At 32.5% G+C, this 15,794-nt stretch overlaps 1 protein-coding gene across 3 annotated transcripts; it reads right to left on the bottom strand.

Annotated features, from left to right (window-relative positions):
- Positions 1-106: 106 nt before the first annotated feature.
- Positions 107-4,334, bottom strand: LOC109155000 (probable apyrase 7). 3 transcript variants are annotated; one of them, XM_019302741.1, is made up of 4 exons: positions 4,156-4,334; positions 1,903-3,463; positions 1,288-1,857; positions 107-942 (listed from the first exon to the last, which is right to left on the bottom strand). In XM_019302741.1, the coding sequence occupies exons 2-4, from the start codon at positions 3,281-3,283 to the stop codon at positions 638-640; spliced, it is 2,256 nt and encodes a 751-aa protein (XP_019158286.1). In that variant the 5' UTR covers positions 3,284-3,463; positions 4,156-4,334; the 3' UTR covers positions 107-637. The 3 variants fall into 3 exon arrangements, with proteins under 3 accessions (XP_019158286.1, XP_019158285.1, XP_019158287.1); XM_019302742.1 differs by lacking the exon at positions 107-942 and adding an exon at positions 971-1,203; XM_019302740.1 differs by having other exon boundaries at positions 1,288-3,463.
- Positions 4,335-15,794: the final 11,460 nt, after the last annotated feature.

Raw genomic sequence — 15,794 nt, 5'->3', positions numbered from 1 at the left:
TATGCTCCACTCAATTTGTACAAAATGCACGACAATTTAATGTAAGCAGTTTCAGCAAATAGACCAAACAGATATGCATTGGTTAAAACAAAAATAAGCTTAATAATGTATCAAGGAATTATCGTCAGCTGAGGAGGATCATCTATAACAATTTAACGGGCAATAAGAATGCAGTGAGTAGCCAAAAATTTTGATCTATATTGATTGATGAAACAACATCTACAAAGCTACCCCCACATTAAGTAATATTAGTCCCTTTGGGAACCGCCCATGGGACCCCAAGTGTCTTCCATCTACTTCTGTGATAGGAATAGGACTAACCTCAAGTAATAAGTCAGAGACTCACAGTAACATCTGGTATACAAACTATTCACATAGTTCAAATCCTTTTCCCGTTCCCACTATTTGGCAGAGCCACCAAAACAATTGAGTATTCTATGCTTACTAAGTCAGCTGGCTATCTCCCTCCTTGTGGAGAGCGGACTCTATAGAGCAAAGTAGGGAAGTCTTCATTTCTCGATACGTATGGGATTAGAGAATGTGCAACATGGAGCGCAAATATATCTTCGGGGCAATGGTTAACCAAAATTTTCAACTGCATTTTGTTTTAAGCCAAAAAGAGAGATAGTCATGGGTGTTAGACCTTTACCCCATTTGCCTCGGCCAATGAGCTGTGAAGGTCCTCCCGAGATTGTGATCTCCTGCTTTGAAGTCGTTGTTGGCTTCTATGTGGGGGTCGGAAGGACCCCATTGTATTATTATCGAATTGCATTTGCCCCAAACTTCCAGATGAATAACTATGTGTTACACCGCTAGATGACGGGTACGGGGAAGATTCGCTGAGCTGCACATCATGGCCCCCAAAACCATATCCAGTGTCAAATGCTCTTCGTTGGGTAGCTGCGATTGTTGGACTGAGTGGCACTTTCTCTCTTCCATCCCCTGGACACAAAATGAGTACATTTGAAAAGTGAAATGAGGATGGATGCTTAGAAATATGCATTAGCATCGAGGCCCTTAATGAAAAGAATCACAAGATTGAAATATTAGATACTACAGATTCTTGGTCAAGAACTAGCATATCCAGCTGAATTGACAATTTGATGCCACACTAAGGAAATTTGCAAAACTGGCTCTTTTGCGAAACCCACCAAGCATTCAAGTATCAAAATGTGCATTGCACGGTGTTTTCCCCTAACATTGCTTTGAATGGTAGAAAGGAAAGCATAACACTTTCATAATTTTCAAGAAAAGAAGCGCAATCAAAGGTCATTTAGAAGAAATTACCTGTACTGATTGGACTCCAACGCTGGAACTTGAAAGGATTTTGCATAATATAGGTGGTTGAGGCATTATTATGCCTGAAAACAGGAAGATATGTCTTCCGGAAGAACTTAGGGATCCAGTTACCAATGCATAATAATGCACAAAGAAGAACAACCAAAGAAGCAAGTAAAGCAATCCATGGAAGAACAGCTTTAATCTTCATCTGGAATATCTGGTAATTCTGAAATTCAAACTTAGTTGAAACTGCCTTTCCAGCTTCCAAGAGAGCAACTCCAAGTGTCCAAGTGGTTCTTCCAGAATCAATAATTACATTACTATCACTAATATGCAACCCTTCTCTCAATAGATATGCAATATATGGTGCCCTGAAGCAGTATTGTTCTATAAAAGGTTGGGGCGCAACACTTTTCTTTGCAACATCCCAAGCCTTCTTGCAAAATTCTTGACCCTTCTGTAACACAACATCTAGGTTGGCATCAGAAGCCAAGTTGAAAAATCGATACACCACATAGAAACCAGACATAGCATAGAATTGTCCAGTAGGATGGGGATGACTCCCTTCAAGACTACATGGCTGCACTTCACAATCAACTCTTGGTTTTTGGTTCAACCATCCAGATGAATTGACAACAATTTTTGCAAGTGAACTGCATTCATTCCATTCTGGAGTTCCAACGAGCTGAATGGGAATGCCGTGCTTTCCTCCTTTACTAAATTCTCCTCTTACACTGGGAGGATGCTCACTTATTGGAGACTGTGGAACACAATTAAAACATACATATTGCTCCTTGTAACCAAACTGCAAACAGGGATGCTTGATCTCAACATTTCCACTAGCCAAATCAGCATCATTAATCTTAGAAAGCTTTTTGAAAAGGTAAGCTACAGACTTGTCAAAGGCATCATTTAGGCCATATCCTGGCAAGGAATAGCCAGTGAGCTGATGGTTGACAGGGCCAATGCTCAGCTTTAACCCAGTTGCATCCTTGAAACTTTCTTTACTCTCAAAAGTAACTTGCAGTGATGAGCCACCCAAGTCAAGTGCACCAAATGTTTCCTTTTTAGGTCTAGTCCCCAATACACCAGCGTCATAATTTAAAGCTATCCATCCAAAATAAGCTTCATCTTCTCCGCTAATGATTTTCACCCACTCTCTCTTGCACAAGAAAGGTGATCCTCTTAAAAGAGACCAAGCATTGTCAAGCAGCCATTTGGAGTCCGAACTTGGTAGCCTGCGAACCCCAGCTGTAGCATAAAGAAAAAGGGAGGTAGTCTTATGGGCATGCCTTGGGATTTGGTTCTCTGCCCATTGAATTAGCGGCCCGATTGCCCCTCTCAAGCCAGACACGTTGTGCACCAACTTGTCAAGACCAGGTTCTGTTTCCATTCGGTTATAAGCCCTTCCACTTTGAGATTTTGATTTTCTCTGAAAACCTTCTGGCATTGATCTCAATAAAACCGGTAGACTGCTATCTGTATTGTGGTTAATGGACGATTGATATACATAAACACGAGTCCCAGTGCTACCACAATCAAGCACAACATAGAACCTGGTTGCACCTTCAGATAACTTAAAGTAATAAGACAATGAAATACACAAAACAGAAGCAATCAGCAGCAAAAAGAGAATCAGAAGAACTATCAACCATTTCTTCCATCCAGAAGGCTGTTTTGGAGATCCCCTCTCCTTGGAAAAACTTGATCCATCATTCTCTCTAAGGAAAAAGGTATCCTGATGTGACTTAGCCAAAATTCTCTCCATTTCAGGATTGAGATCACCATATTCTACATCATGCTGGCGATATACAGAAAAATCTTGAAGGGATGTGGAGAGTCGCAACTTACTCTTCTGTCCTACACTGGGAATGTTATAACCATGAATTGAACCTGGCAATGGTGGCAAACCTGATGATACATAAGGAGTGGTTGTGGTCTTTGGGGTTGAGAAACGAGCCACAAAAGCAGAAACAGATCCTGCAATTTTGTTGAGCACCATATTTGCAGAATTAAAAATATGCAAATTGATGCTTTGTAAGAGGTTTCCTCCCTATGTTTCACATATATGTGCAAAGCTCATTGAAACAAGTATATTAGAAGCTTGAAAAAGGCTTATCAAACAGGCTTGATTCCTTTAATTACTTCAATCACCAAATCAATTTGCAATGATGAAAGGCTCCTGCAAAAATCATCAGAATGGCTATTAAAAGACAGAAAAAGAGGAAGAACACAAGTCATACCAACTAAATGGACTATCAAAGTCAAAACTCAACAGATAGGAAATAATAAGCCCTAATTCCTTATAGGTGTTCCTATTAACAGTTTTACTCTTAATAGATGCTAAAGCTGCAAATATGACCATGCTTTTTGGCTTGAATAATTTTGGTTTCAAACATGACAAACAATCATGTTAATCCCAGAACTCAAAAGAAACCAGACAGCAGGAACTTGTAGTGTATGTGAGTATGTGTATATCTACACTGCACATTAAACGTATTCCCAAAAAAAATGCCAAAGGCACAGATTAGTTATAAGCATTTCCAAGCACATATTAAGGAGGGTAAATTGGTAATGCAATTTTGGAACGACATTATCCAACATACTGAATAGCTTCTAAAAATGATGGAAATGAAGAATATTCATCATTGCATTAACTGCTTTCATCAGAACACAGAGGACTAGACCTTAGATCCGAATTTAGCACCATATCTATCAGATCTTCAACAGAAAATAGTTTCAATCGGAATCATTACTCAGTTACATTACCTAATAATTTAACAAGTTACCGACGGAAAATTTAGAAAGTATAGATTAATCGGCACTTAATGAAAATTCAAAATTAATCAAATAGTACACTGATCAGGAAAATACTTGCAGATCGTAGAAATCTTCGCCGGCGGAAGAGGTGTCGTGTTTGGCGACGGAAAATATCAGACGATCGTCGTGAAGAATTCCGAAATGGCGAAGATCCAAAGAAGAATTTTGAACTCTTACCACCAACAGCGCACAACTGGTTTTCCGTGTTGGAAGACTTCCACCCTCTCTCTCTCTCTCTCGGAGTAAAAACTAATTAATAATTTAATTTGGCATAATTTGATTAACAAATAAAATTAGGGAAAAAGTTATTTTATCGTAAACTTACATAGTTACAATCTACGGAGTAATATTCATTTCTAATTTCTTAATATGGCAATTATTACAATTGACATTGTATTGTATATTTATAATAATAGATTTAATACTATTTTTATCATTTGAATATTTTGAATTTGTCACTTTTAATTACTGTATTATTTTTTAGATCGATTTTTAATTTTTTTTCCAAAAATAATCAAATAAGTACATTTCTTTTATAAGGGAAGGAGATACCCATATATACAAGTTATTACATCAGATGACACCACAATCGCCTCGAACACATCACCTCCCACAAAAGGGAGCAACTAAATGTATTTATAACTTAATGGGTAAAACTCTTAGGGTCCGTTTACCAACAGAAAACTATTCTCTGTTTTCTGTTTTCTAATTTTCAGTTTTCATTCTCAATTTTTCGTTCTCTGTTTTCTGTTTAGAAAACTTGTTTACTAACTAAAAACTGTTCTCTGTTTCCTATTTTCTAATTTTTTAGTTTTCACATAAAATTTAGTTTAGATAATATTAATAATTTATGAGCTAATATTTAAAATATTTGTTTGGATATATTCATTTGAATGACATGTATATGAATATATAACTTTTACTTTGAAATCTGGACCGAACTTGTATTATGATGTAACATAATTAAAAATATTCGAACTAATAATCTATTGAGTTCAATCAAAATCTAAAACATTATATAGAGTTTAATTCTTAATTTTGATAATGTAAATAATGTCTAACTTTAAAGTGTAAGCAAATACATTATGTTTAAATAAGTAAAGTAAGTAGAAAATATAGAAGATAGTGATAAGTAAAATAAGATGATAATGAATGTAATTATAGTAATGTGATTATAGTGACATATAACTAAATAGATGATAGATGATTCTGTTTTCCATTTCGAAAACAGTTTTTAAATGTGTTTCAGTTTTCCAGGAATTTCCAGAAATTATTTTCAGTTTTCAAAATGGAAACTGTGTTAGTAAACATGTTTTCTGTTTTCTATTTTATAGTTTCCGGAAATTCCAAGAAATTTCCTGTTAGTAAACGGCCCCTTAGTTTTCTAACTTCATAATTAGAGGTTCAAACCTCACCTTGAACATCAAATAAGTACGTTAAGTAAAGTAAATACTGCAAGAGGTTGGCCAAGCACATTGTGCGAGAGGTTATGAGATCGAACATTTGACTTTTTGTGCTTCATTAGGTTGAGAAAACATGTTTGAATAGATACTACAATCTAATAGAGTAAATAGCAATTAAAGAAAAAAAAAAACTTAACTGAAAAAAAAAAATCAAGTTAAGCCCCTTAAACCTACAATACATTAATTATTATTATTTGGAAAAAAAAAAAAAACCGAGCTAAGCCACTTAAACCTACAATACAATTAATTATTATTATTTGGAAAAATAAAATTGGCAACCATGGCTAACTGGGCGCCCACAAATGTCCAACATGGAAGACAACCGTCGACAGCCTACCCTTGATTGTCTTCTCATTTTTTAAAAAGTGTCAAATTGACCCCCTAAATCAAGTGAATAGTACAATTGAGTTCCTTAAATGAAAAAAATTCATTTAAGTTCCTTAAATCGATAAAATTCTTCAATTAAATCTAATTTAATTTGTTTATCAAGTTAAATTGATACGGTGTTGACATGTGTCCTTCTTATTTTATTTTTTAAAAAAATGTTTTTTTATTTATTAAAAATTAAAAATATTATTTATTATAAATAATTTTATATAAAATAATTAATTAAAAAAAAATTAAATCATTTGTCTCCGGTAGCCTTCGTCTCCATGGCCAGGAGACATCCTGCCGGAGACGATTCATCACCGGCAAATCTAGTTTTTTTTTTTTTTTTTTTTTTTTTTTTTTTAATTTAAATAATTTTAATTTAATTATTTTATTTAAAATTATTTATAATAAATAATATTTTTAATTTTTAATAAATAAAAAAACATTTGTTTTAAAAAATAAAATAAGAATGACACGTGTCAACACCGTATCGATTTAACTTGATAAACAAGTCAAATTGGATTTAATTGAACAATTTTACCAGTTTGAATGAAGCTTTTTTCACTTAGGAGACCCAATTGCACTATCCACTTGACTTAGGGAGCCAATTTGATACTTTTCCCTCTAATTTTTTAAGTTTTATATTAATATATATACTAGTTGTACATGCGTTGTGCGAATGGGTTAATGCCCAATGTTTATATTTAATTAAATCTTTGAGAGTATATTAATGCAATATTATATAGGATAAGTTCATACACAGGTAATTGAATGTCGAATTTGTTTATTTAAATATGGAGTAAATTTCAATTTTGATCCACTAACTATTAAACATGTGTTAATTGTAACACTTGACTTTCAAAAATGTTAATTTAGTACCTTGACTATGCAATTCTTATCAATTTTTGTCACGTCGGTCAAATTACTGGCCAAATGTGACCGAAAAATATTAAATCAACAATTAAACTTAAATGGAAGGGGCAAAGTTGTCATTTCATGTTAACTCCGATCTCCTTCTCCAGCTACATGAACAAGAGATCGGTGAAGGTGGTTTCCTGGTTCCCACTGTACCCATGAAAGATTTGCCATAATTTTGGAAATTAGCGACGGCGGCGCTGGAACTCTTGCCGTAAGACTGGAAAGAATCGTCTCCCACATTGGATTGTTCCCTGTAACCCTTGAACGTCTCGACGGTGGCGTTGTCGCCGGTGCCGTAAGTTTTGAAGTTGTTCTCCGGGACATTGCCGTTGATGCCGTAGGAGGCGAAGGTGTCATTGGCTCCGTTAGCCATCTGGCCGTAGTTGGAGAATGTTGAGCCTATCACATTTGAGTTGCTTCCATAGCTGATGAACCCATTAGCAGCTCCATTGCCGTAGCTCGTGAACCCTTGGTCGCCGGCGTTGGCATGATCGGAATAGGACGCAAATCCTTGCTCCCGGCCGTTGGCGGCGTCGGAGTAGGAGGTAAATTGTATATTTGGTACATTGACATCAGGGTCGTAGTTAGAGAACTTGCCTTCGCCGCCGGTGGAGCTCGTGCCGTAGGTGTTAAGCTCGAGTCAATGGGTGTCCGACCGAGTCGTGGCTGTATCGGCAGAACGAGTCCACGAGCTTGGAAAGCGATCCTTGACCAAATTAAATATGAAATGACAACTTTGCCCATTCCATTTAAGTTTAATTGTTGACTTAATATTTTTCGGTCACATTTGGCCGGCGTGACCAAAATTGATAAGAATTACATAATCAATGTACTAAATTAACATTTTTGAAAGTCAAGTGTTACAACTAACACAAGTTCAATAGTCAGTGGACCAAAATTGAAATTTACTTTTTAAATATGTAACTCAAAGTATATAAATGCAAGATAATATACGAAATTCATTATAATTATTACTAAAATAAATGCTTGAAACTTTGTAAAATTGATAGTCTAAATACTTAGTCTAAAAACGATAGTCTAAATAAATACTACTTTTTGGTTTGAATTTTCTAGGTATTCTTAATTCCCTTTTGAGTAACATTGGCATTGTCTACTTCTTCACTATTTGTCCTCTTCCTTTTTGTTGGTAGTGCGTTATTTGCAATTGAGTTATTGTTGGTAGCATAGATGACAACGTCATGCAATGAGATTATAGTGTAGGAAGCTGTGGATTTTCCTTGTTGTATATATGACTGGGATCTTAGTTGTACTACAAACTCTTGATCTTGCAAGTGTCTATTGATATTTTGCGGTGATAGTTTGTTCCCCTACATGTTTCATGTGAAAATGTTGAATAAAATATTAATATTTATTATATTTGTATAAGGTTCATGAGTAATACATCTTGTTCTATTTTCTTAACTTGTTTACTTGATAGTAACATCAATAACTCTGCAGGTAGTTCGAATATTGATGCTGCAACGTGTCCAGTTTCATAAAAAAAATTCATATCCATTTTGCACATGTTCATTTTCAAGTTCATTTTTTAGAATTAGTAGGAATGAGTGTAATACTTGATTTTGTGCGTGTGTGTGTGTTTGTTTGTTTTTGTTTTTTAATTTTTTTTATTGAATTGATATTAACCTTCGAGTTAAATTGTTTTCCACTTTGTGCATAAGTTTTTTTTTTTTTTTTTTTTTTTTTTTTTTTTTTTTTTTTAAATAGTGACTACATCCTATATACCAAGTATTTTTGTTGTCAAGGTTGATGTTGATTTTGTCTGTAATCTAAGCAGGTTGAGTCTAGAAGATGAAATGAATTGTAAATTTATATTAGTTATAATATATTTAATTTATGAATGGACAATAAGTATTTTACATACAGGATAAATGAATGAATCAATGATAGCTATTTTGAAATTTCTTCATTTTATAGGTTTGCTAAATTGATTGCAGCATTGTTGCAGTCTCGGCATATTTTCAATGCATCAAGTGTGTTACAATGTTCTATTGCCCTACATTGACAGTTTTAATAATGACTTTTAAATGTAGTTACGTAAGATAATGATGTAATTAACATTTACATATTATTATCAACATAAAAGCGTACCAATCCTTTAGGTGTTCTGCTTGAGGTTCATTTGGTTCAATCATTATTGTGTAAATGAGTTATTGTAGATAAAGAAATCCCTAGTTTAAGGAATAAGATTAGATAAAGTAGTAAAAATTTGAACATTTTAAATATGTAGTCCAAAAGATATTACGAGATAGTTTCCCACTTCAATTTGTTGGGTTATTTGAATACTCTCTTTGTCAACAAATTCCCCAGGTAGTTAATATGATTGGCTTCAAACTATTTTTTTTAAATATTTTTTAATGGTATTAATATAAGGAATAAGGTTCAAATTGGCCACTGAACGTAACGTGAAAATGCAATTAGGCTACTGAACACTCCAAATGTATGCAATTTTACCTGATAGCAAGTACAAATTGGCCACTGAACGTAACGTGAAATGCAATTAGGCTACTGAACACTCCAAATGTATGCAATTTTACCTGATAGCAAGTTACCATCCATTTCAGCAGGTTACATGCTTACGTGGCAGCTGAGTTGACATTTTTAATAACACTCCAAATGTATGCAATTTTACCTGATAGCAAGTTACTATCCATTTCAGTAGGTTACATGCTTACGTGGCAACACAGAGAGTCAATACCGCCCCCGCTAAGACTTGAACCCACAACCTCCCATGTGGGAATTCAATTTGGTACCATTGGACCACAAAATCCTGGGTGAGTGTTCAGGGGCCTAATTGCACTTTTTTCGTTCAATGGCCTAATTGCATTTTTAGGTTACGTTCAGTGGCCAATTTGAACCTTAATAAAATACTTGGTAAATAAATATATAACATTATTTTGTATTATAACTTTGATCTTTAATTACAAGATAATGTAAAAAGAATATAATGGACAATGTAATGAATATCAATGGATGAATTTGAATGTAAGAATCTTTGCATTGGAGAAAATAAAAGATAATATAACTAATGAAATTATTTCACTTATTTAATTTATTGATAATGAATTTTTTATATATATATAAATAAAGGCATTGTAGACACATAATCTATACTATATATAAAAACAAAATCCTAAAATTTTAACTTCCCGCCCAATTCCTAAAAAATCTCTATTCCTAAAAAAATATATTGATTTCTACTTTCCCATTCGTACAATAATTCTGGGTTAAAATTATATTATAATATTATTAATTATTAAATAGTGTAATACAATTCGTTTTGTAATCTATACTATATATAAAAACAAAATCCTGAAATTTTAACTTTCCGCCCAATTTCTAAAAAATCTCTCTTCCTAATAAAATATATTGATTTCAACTAATTCTGGGTTAAAATACTATTCTAATATTATAAAATAGTGTAATACAATTCCTATTGTAATCTATAGTATATATAAACACAAAATCCTGAAATTTTAACTTACCGCCCAATTCCTAAAAAATCTCTCTTCCCAATATAATATATTGATTTCTACTTTCTCATTCGTACAATAATTCTGGGTAAAAATTCTATTCTAAAATTATAAAATAATGTAATACAATTCCCTTTACACATCTATACTATATATAAAAACAAAATCCTGAAATTTTAACTCCTCCCGCCCAATTCCTAAAAAATCCCTCTTCCCAATAAAATATATTGATTTCTACTTTCTCATTCGTACTATAATTTTGGGTAAAAATTTTATTCTAAAATTATAAAATAGTGTAATACAATTCCCTTTGCACATCTATCTATACTATATATCTATACTATATATAAAAACAAAATCCAGAAATTTTAACTTACCGCCCAATTCCTAAAAAATCTCTCTTCCCAATAAAATATATTGATTTCTACTTTCCCATTCGTACAATAATTCTGGGTAAAAATTCTATTCTAAAATTATAAAATAGTGTAATACAATTCACTTTGCACATCTATACTACATATAAAAACAAAATCCTGAAATTTTAACTTACCGCCCAATTCCTAAAAAATCTCTCTTCCCAATCAAATATATTGATTTCTACTTTCCCATTCGTACAATAATTCTGGATAAAAATTCTATTCTAAAATTATAAAATAGTGTAATACAATTCACTTTTCACATCTATACTACATATAAAAACAAAATCCTGAAATTTTAACTCCTCTCGCCCAATTCCTAAAAAATATCTCTTCCCAATAAAATATATTAATTTCTACTTTCCCATTTGTACAATAATTCTGGAAAAAAGTAATCCTGAAATTTTAACTCCTCCCGCCCAATTCCTAAAAACTCTCTCTTCCCAATAAAATATATTGATTTTACTTTCCCATTTGTACAATAATTCTGGGTTAAAATTCTATTCTAATCTCTATTATAAAATAGCAATAAAATGTAGTAAATGCATTTTTTGGCCAAAATTCCCGCCCACAATAAAATGGCGACGTATAGATGTTTTGGCCTACAAAATTTTGGCTAAATTTCCTGCCTATATACAACGTCAACATTTTTGGCTTAATTAAATGCTTTTTGAACTTTTCGTTATCCAACATTGGCTGCATACGACTGTTGATATGTATATTTGCAGGCTGCTTTGTATTAATGCATGTATTATTTCCGAGATGCCTTGGAAATTCAATCGTTGGTTTAGCATTAATATCTTATAATGATAGTCGTCCATGTACCTATATAAATACATCTTAGTTCATCCGTTTGAGTTCATATCAAACACAAGTACTGGAAATAAAAATTTTATTAGAACACAAATACGAATCAGAATGGGTACAATGTATATTCTTGCTTGCGATTTTTGCCATTGAAAATTCCTGTGCTATTGAACTTCGCTTGGTGCGTACTTTACATGAAGTTGCAGAAAGAAGGACAGTGAATCTATCGAAGGTAAAGAGTGTCTGTTTCACGATGAAGAGGTATCCATTCTTTATGTTTGTTGTATAATATTTTTGGTTTTTGCGATATCCTGTTTTTGATATTCTGTTTATGACATTATATTTCATTAAAGGATATCCTATCTTTGATTTTTTCCGTCCATATTCTGTTAAATTTTCATTCTGGTTGTAGTCAATATTCTTAAGATGAAAAGAATCCATAATATTTAAAAAAAAGAAGTGGACTGCTATAGACTGCAAGCGTTCCTATTGCTAATAGTTCGCTATACAATTTACAGAGGTATGTTGAGGTGGTTGAGTAGTTTTCAAGTACAATGGTGGTTTGCTTTCATCTTAAAGTTGCTGTAGCTGACTGTTAGTGCATCAAACAACATGATATTGACAACACCAAAATGGTTGAAAATTTTGCACATTAATAGCCCAGGAGTAGTTTCTGTGTATTTATTTATTTTTCAAGTAGCTATTCTTAAATTTTAGCTCCATTCCTGCAGAAATTCATAGCCTCATCTATGCCTTTTCTGGAGTACTACCTGACTTGCAAATATTTTTCAACAAGAAAGTTTGAATTTATACTGTCAGGTTAAGTAAAAAAAATCAACTTATCTTCAAAGTAGTATTGACTTTTTTACACTGCTGTGACTTTTTAGAATGTCCATTCTTTGTGCATGTGCATGTACGGTCTTTGTGATGCTATCCTCTCTTGTGTGTTGACAAACATGAATTTTCCTTTGAGGATTTTCTAGCGAAGCATATGAACTTCGTTGTACAATATATGGAATAACTAAAATGCAGGTATACGGTATTAGGAATGTTCAATGTGTAAGGTTAGTAATTTAATTTGTTTCCAGTCCTATTAAATTGTGATGTAGATAATGGTTAATGGATTACCTTAATTTTGAAATGATATTTCTCACCTTAATTTTGAAATGATATTTCTCTACTTTTTGCAGGGTGAATCATCCTATGGGTTTATGAAGTGGTATGATCCTCCTATGTGTTGTATGTCAAGCAAGATTATACTTGGACTATTGCGGAGGATTAACAATCATGAAGAAGAAATAGCAAAGTTAAAGATTCAAATTGGAATGTGCACGAAGAGGGATGGAAACTGACATGGTGAAAGTTATGTTCTTAATTTATATATGAGTTAATACCCAAAATAGTCCATCGACTATGTCGTAATTACCAATTTGGTCCTCGACTATCATTCTTACCCAATTAAGTCCTCAACTATACAATTTTTACCTAATTTAGTCCTTTGTCAATTTGACTGTTTGTTAACTGTCAAAAGTGGAAATAAAGTTATAATTTTACATGTTTTCTCTTTCCTCCGCATTTAGCAGCGCTAAACCATGTAGCAATAAGCTCCGGTTGGGTTCTAAACCTGTCAGTATCGAAGTAGTGGTTGTGCATCGGATAGCCCATGAATTTGATTTTCAACGATTTTTTGACGATCGAAATCTGATCGGAGTGTATTGCTGCATGGTTTGGCGCTGCTAAATGGAGAGGAAGGAGAAATCTTGTAAAATTATAATTTTATCCCGACTTTTCACAGTCAACAAACAGTCAAATTAATACAGATGACTAATTTGGGTAAGAATTGTATAGTTGAGGACTAAATTGGGTAAAAATTGTATAGTTGAGGACTTAATTGAGTAAAAGTTACATAGTTGAGGGCTTAATTGGGTAAGAATGATAGTTGATGACCAAATTGATAATTATGGCATAGTCGAGGGACCATTTTAGGTATTAACTCTTTATATATGTTTTTAATTTTAATTTAGTTTAAATATGTAATTGTTTAGTCAATTTTACTATTTCCTTTCAGCTCATTTTTCGTAAACATTCCTTTTAGCTTTTAGTCGGAGTTGTAAATCTTTTTGCTGTCAATTTCAGGCCAGAGTTAATGAAATATAACAGCACTGGAATGATTTCAATTATATTTACTATTGATTTATATTTTTCCGTCTAAATTAGAGTTTATGTATATGTTTTTAATTTATACTTCAGAAAGAGATGTTTAAATTTCTAAATGAACTTGCCTTTTATAATCTGACTACAACTATAGGAAATGTATGTGGAGGTGGAGTATTCCAGACGTACCACTTGTGCGGATTTCTAAAGCTAATTCGCAGTAAAAAACATTTCATATTATTAAATTGCATATCAAATTTGCGGATCTATTACAAGGACAATTTAAACAATATAAATAAAATGTGTAAATAAAATCCAAATTGAAGTAATATAGAGTACAAGGAAGATGTTAACAAATTCAAAGTAAAGCAACTTATCTTATGTAACATCTTAATTTTGCAGAAAATCTTGTGGTAGAAATCTATTTTTCCCGATTATTCAGGGTCGATAAGGATTTTTTAGTCACTGAATTAAATAGACGTGGGAAACACATTGTCCCCGTAGTGGATCTAGATGTTTTTGAAGAGGCGGTGGAATATGAGTAGATTCTGTTTGTGTTTAGAAGGGAGATGAAACTATGGAAGAAGTTGCGCGACTTTTAGATCGAACGAGTGTGAAAGATTTTATTTGTGTTCAGAAGGGAGATGAGACCATAGAAAAGTTGCGCGACTTTTAGATCGGACGAATGTGGAAGATGAATCTCGGACTGGAAAGAAAATGCATTAATATACATATGTTAATGCTTTAAAGAACAAGACGTTAGAAGATTTTTTTTTAAAAAATCTTATTATTTTTTTTTATGAACATCAAATAGAAAATTAAATCATTATTAATTATGGAAATATATATATATAATTTTTTCAATAATTTGTAACGTTTGTTTATTTTTTTAATAAGATCTAATTTATTATTATTATTTTGTTATAGGAATAAGGGTCAAATAGGCCATCCAACTGCACACAATAATGCAATTAGGCCACTGAACCTAAAAAAGCAACAATTAGATCCCTAAACTAACAATTTTCTTACAATTAGTCTAATTTATGAGTTTTCTAGGTTGCTAGCAGATCACCTTTTAATTTAAAATATTTTTTTTTTAAATTTAAAGTATTTTTTAAAATTTTATTATTCAAAATAATTATTTAAAATTTAAAAAAAAAAAAAAAAAAAAGACCGTCTCCGGCCATGGATTCGTCTCCATGGCCGGAGACCTCTTCGTCTCTGGCCATGGATTCGTCTCCATGGCCGGAGACCTCTTTGTCTCTGACCGGCCGGAGACGAAGAAGTTATCTTTGTCTCCATGGCCGGAGACGAAGAGACTCTTCGTCTCCGGCCATGGAGACGAAGAGTCTCTTCGTCTCCGACCGGCCAGAGACGAAGATGTCTCCGGCCATGGAGACGAATCCATGGCCGGAGACGATCTGTTTCCTTTTTTTTTTTTTTTTTTTTTTTTTTAGTTTTAAATAATTATTTTAAATAATAAATATTTTAAAAAATATTTTAAATTTAAAAAAAATATTTTAAATCTAAGGTGACCTGCTAACAACCTAAAAAACTTACAAATTAGACTAATTGCAAAAAAAAAATGATTAGTTTAGGGATCTAATTGTTGCTTTTTTAGGTTCAGTGGCCTAATTGAATTATTGTGTGCAGTTGGATGACCTATTTGACCCTTATTCCTTTGTTATATTACCCAGACTTTACAAACTGTTTTTAGTTAAGTAATGTTTTACAATAAAACATTTTAATTAATTTCCTTATATATACTCTAATTATTCAATTGTTAAACATATATATAACTTATATAATAATTATTCAATTGTTAAACTACGTATTTAACATCTTTATAATTAAACTTCTTCAACTCAAAATATCTATTATAATTAACTATAATATATATGTTTATATTTTATATACCGTGCATCGCACGGGTAAAATACTAGTATTATAAAATAGTGTAATACAATTACTATTGTAATCTATACTATATATAAAAACAAAATCCTGAAATTTTAACTTTCCGCTTAAACTAATTGTATTGGTCAAATTATTTAATTATGGAAAACTATGAA

The sequence above is a fragment of the Ipomoea nil genome, unplaced genomic scaffold (genome assembly GCF_001879475.1).
Source record: "Ipomoea nil cultivar Tokyo-kokei standard unplaced genomic scaffold, Asagao_1.1 scaffold2662, whole genome shotgun sequence".
Taxonomy (NCBI): domain Eukaryota; kingdom Viridiplantae; phylum Streptophyta; class Magnoliopsida; order Solanales; family Convolvulaceae; genus Ipomoea; species Ipomoea nil.
Note: the sequence above shows the minus strand (reverse complement) of the source record. Positions and strands in the feature narration are given on the sequence as shown.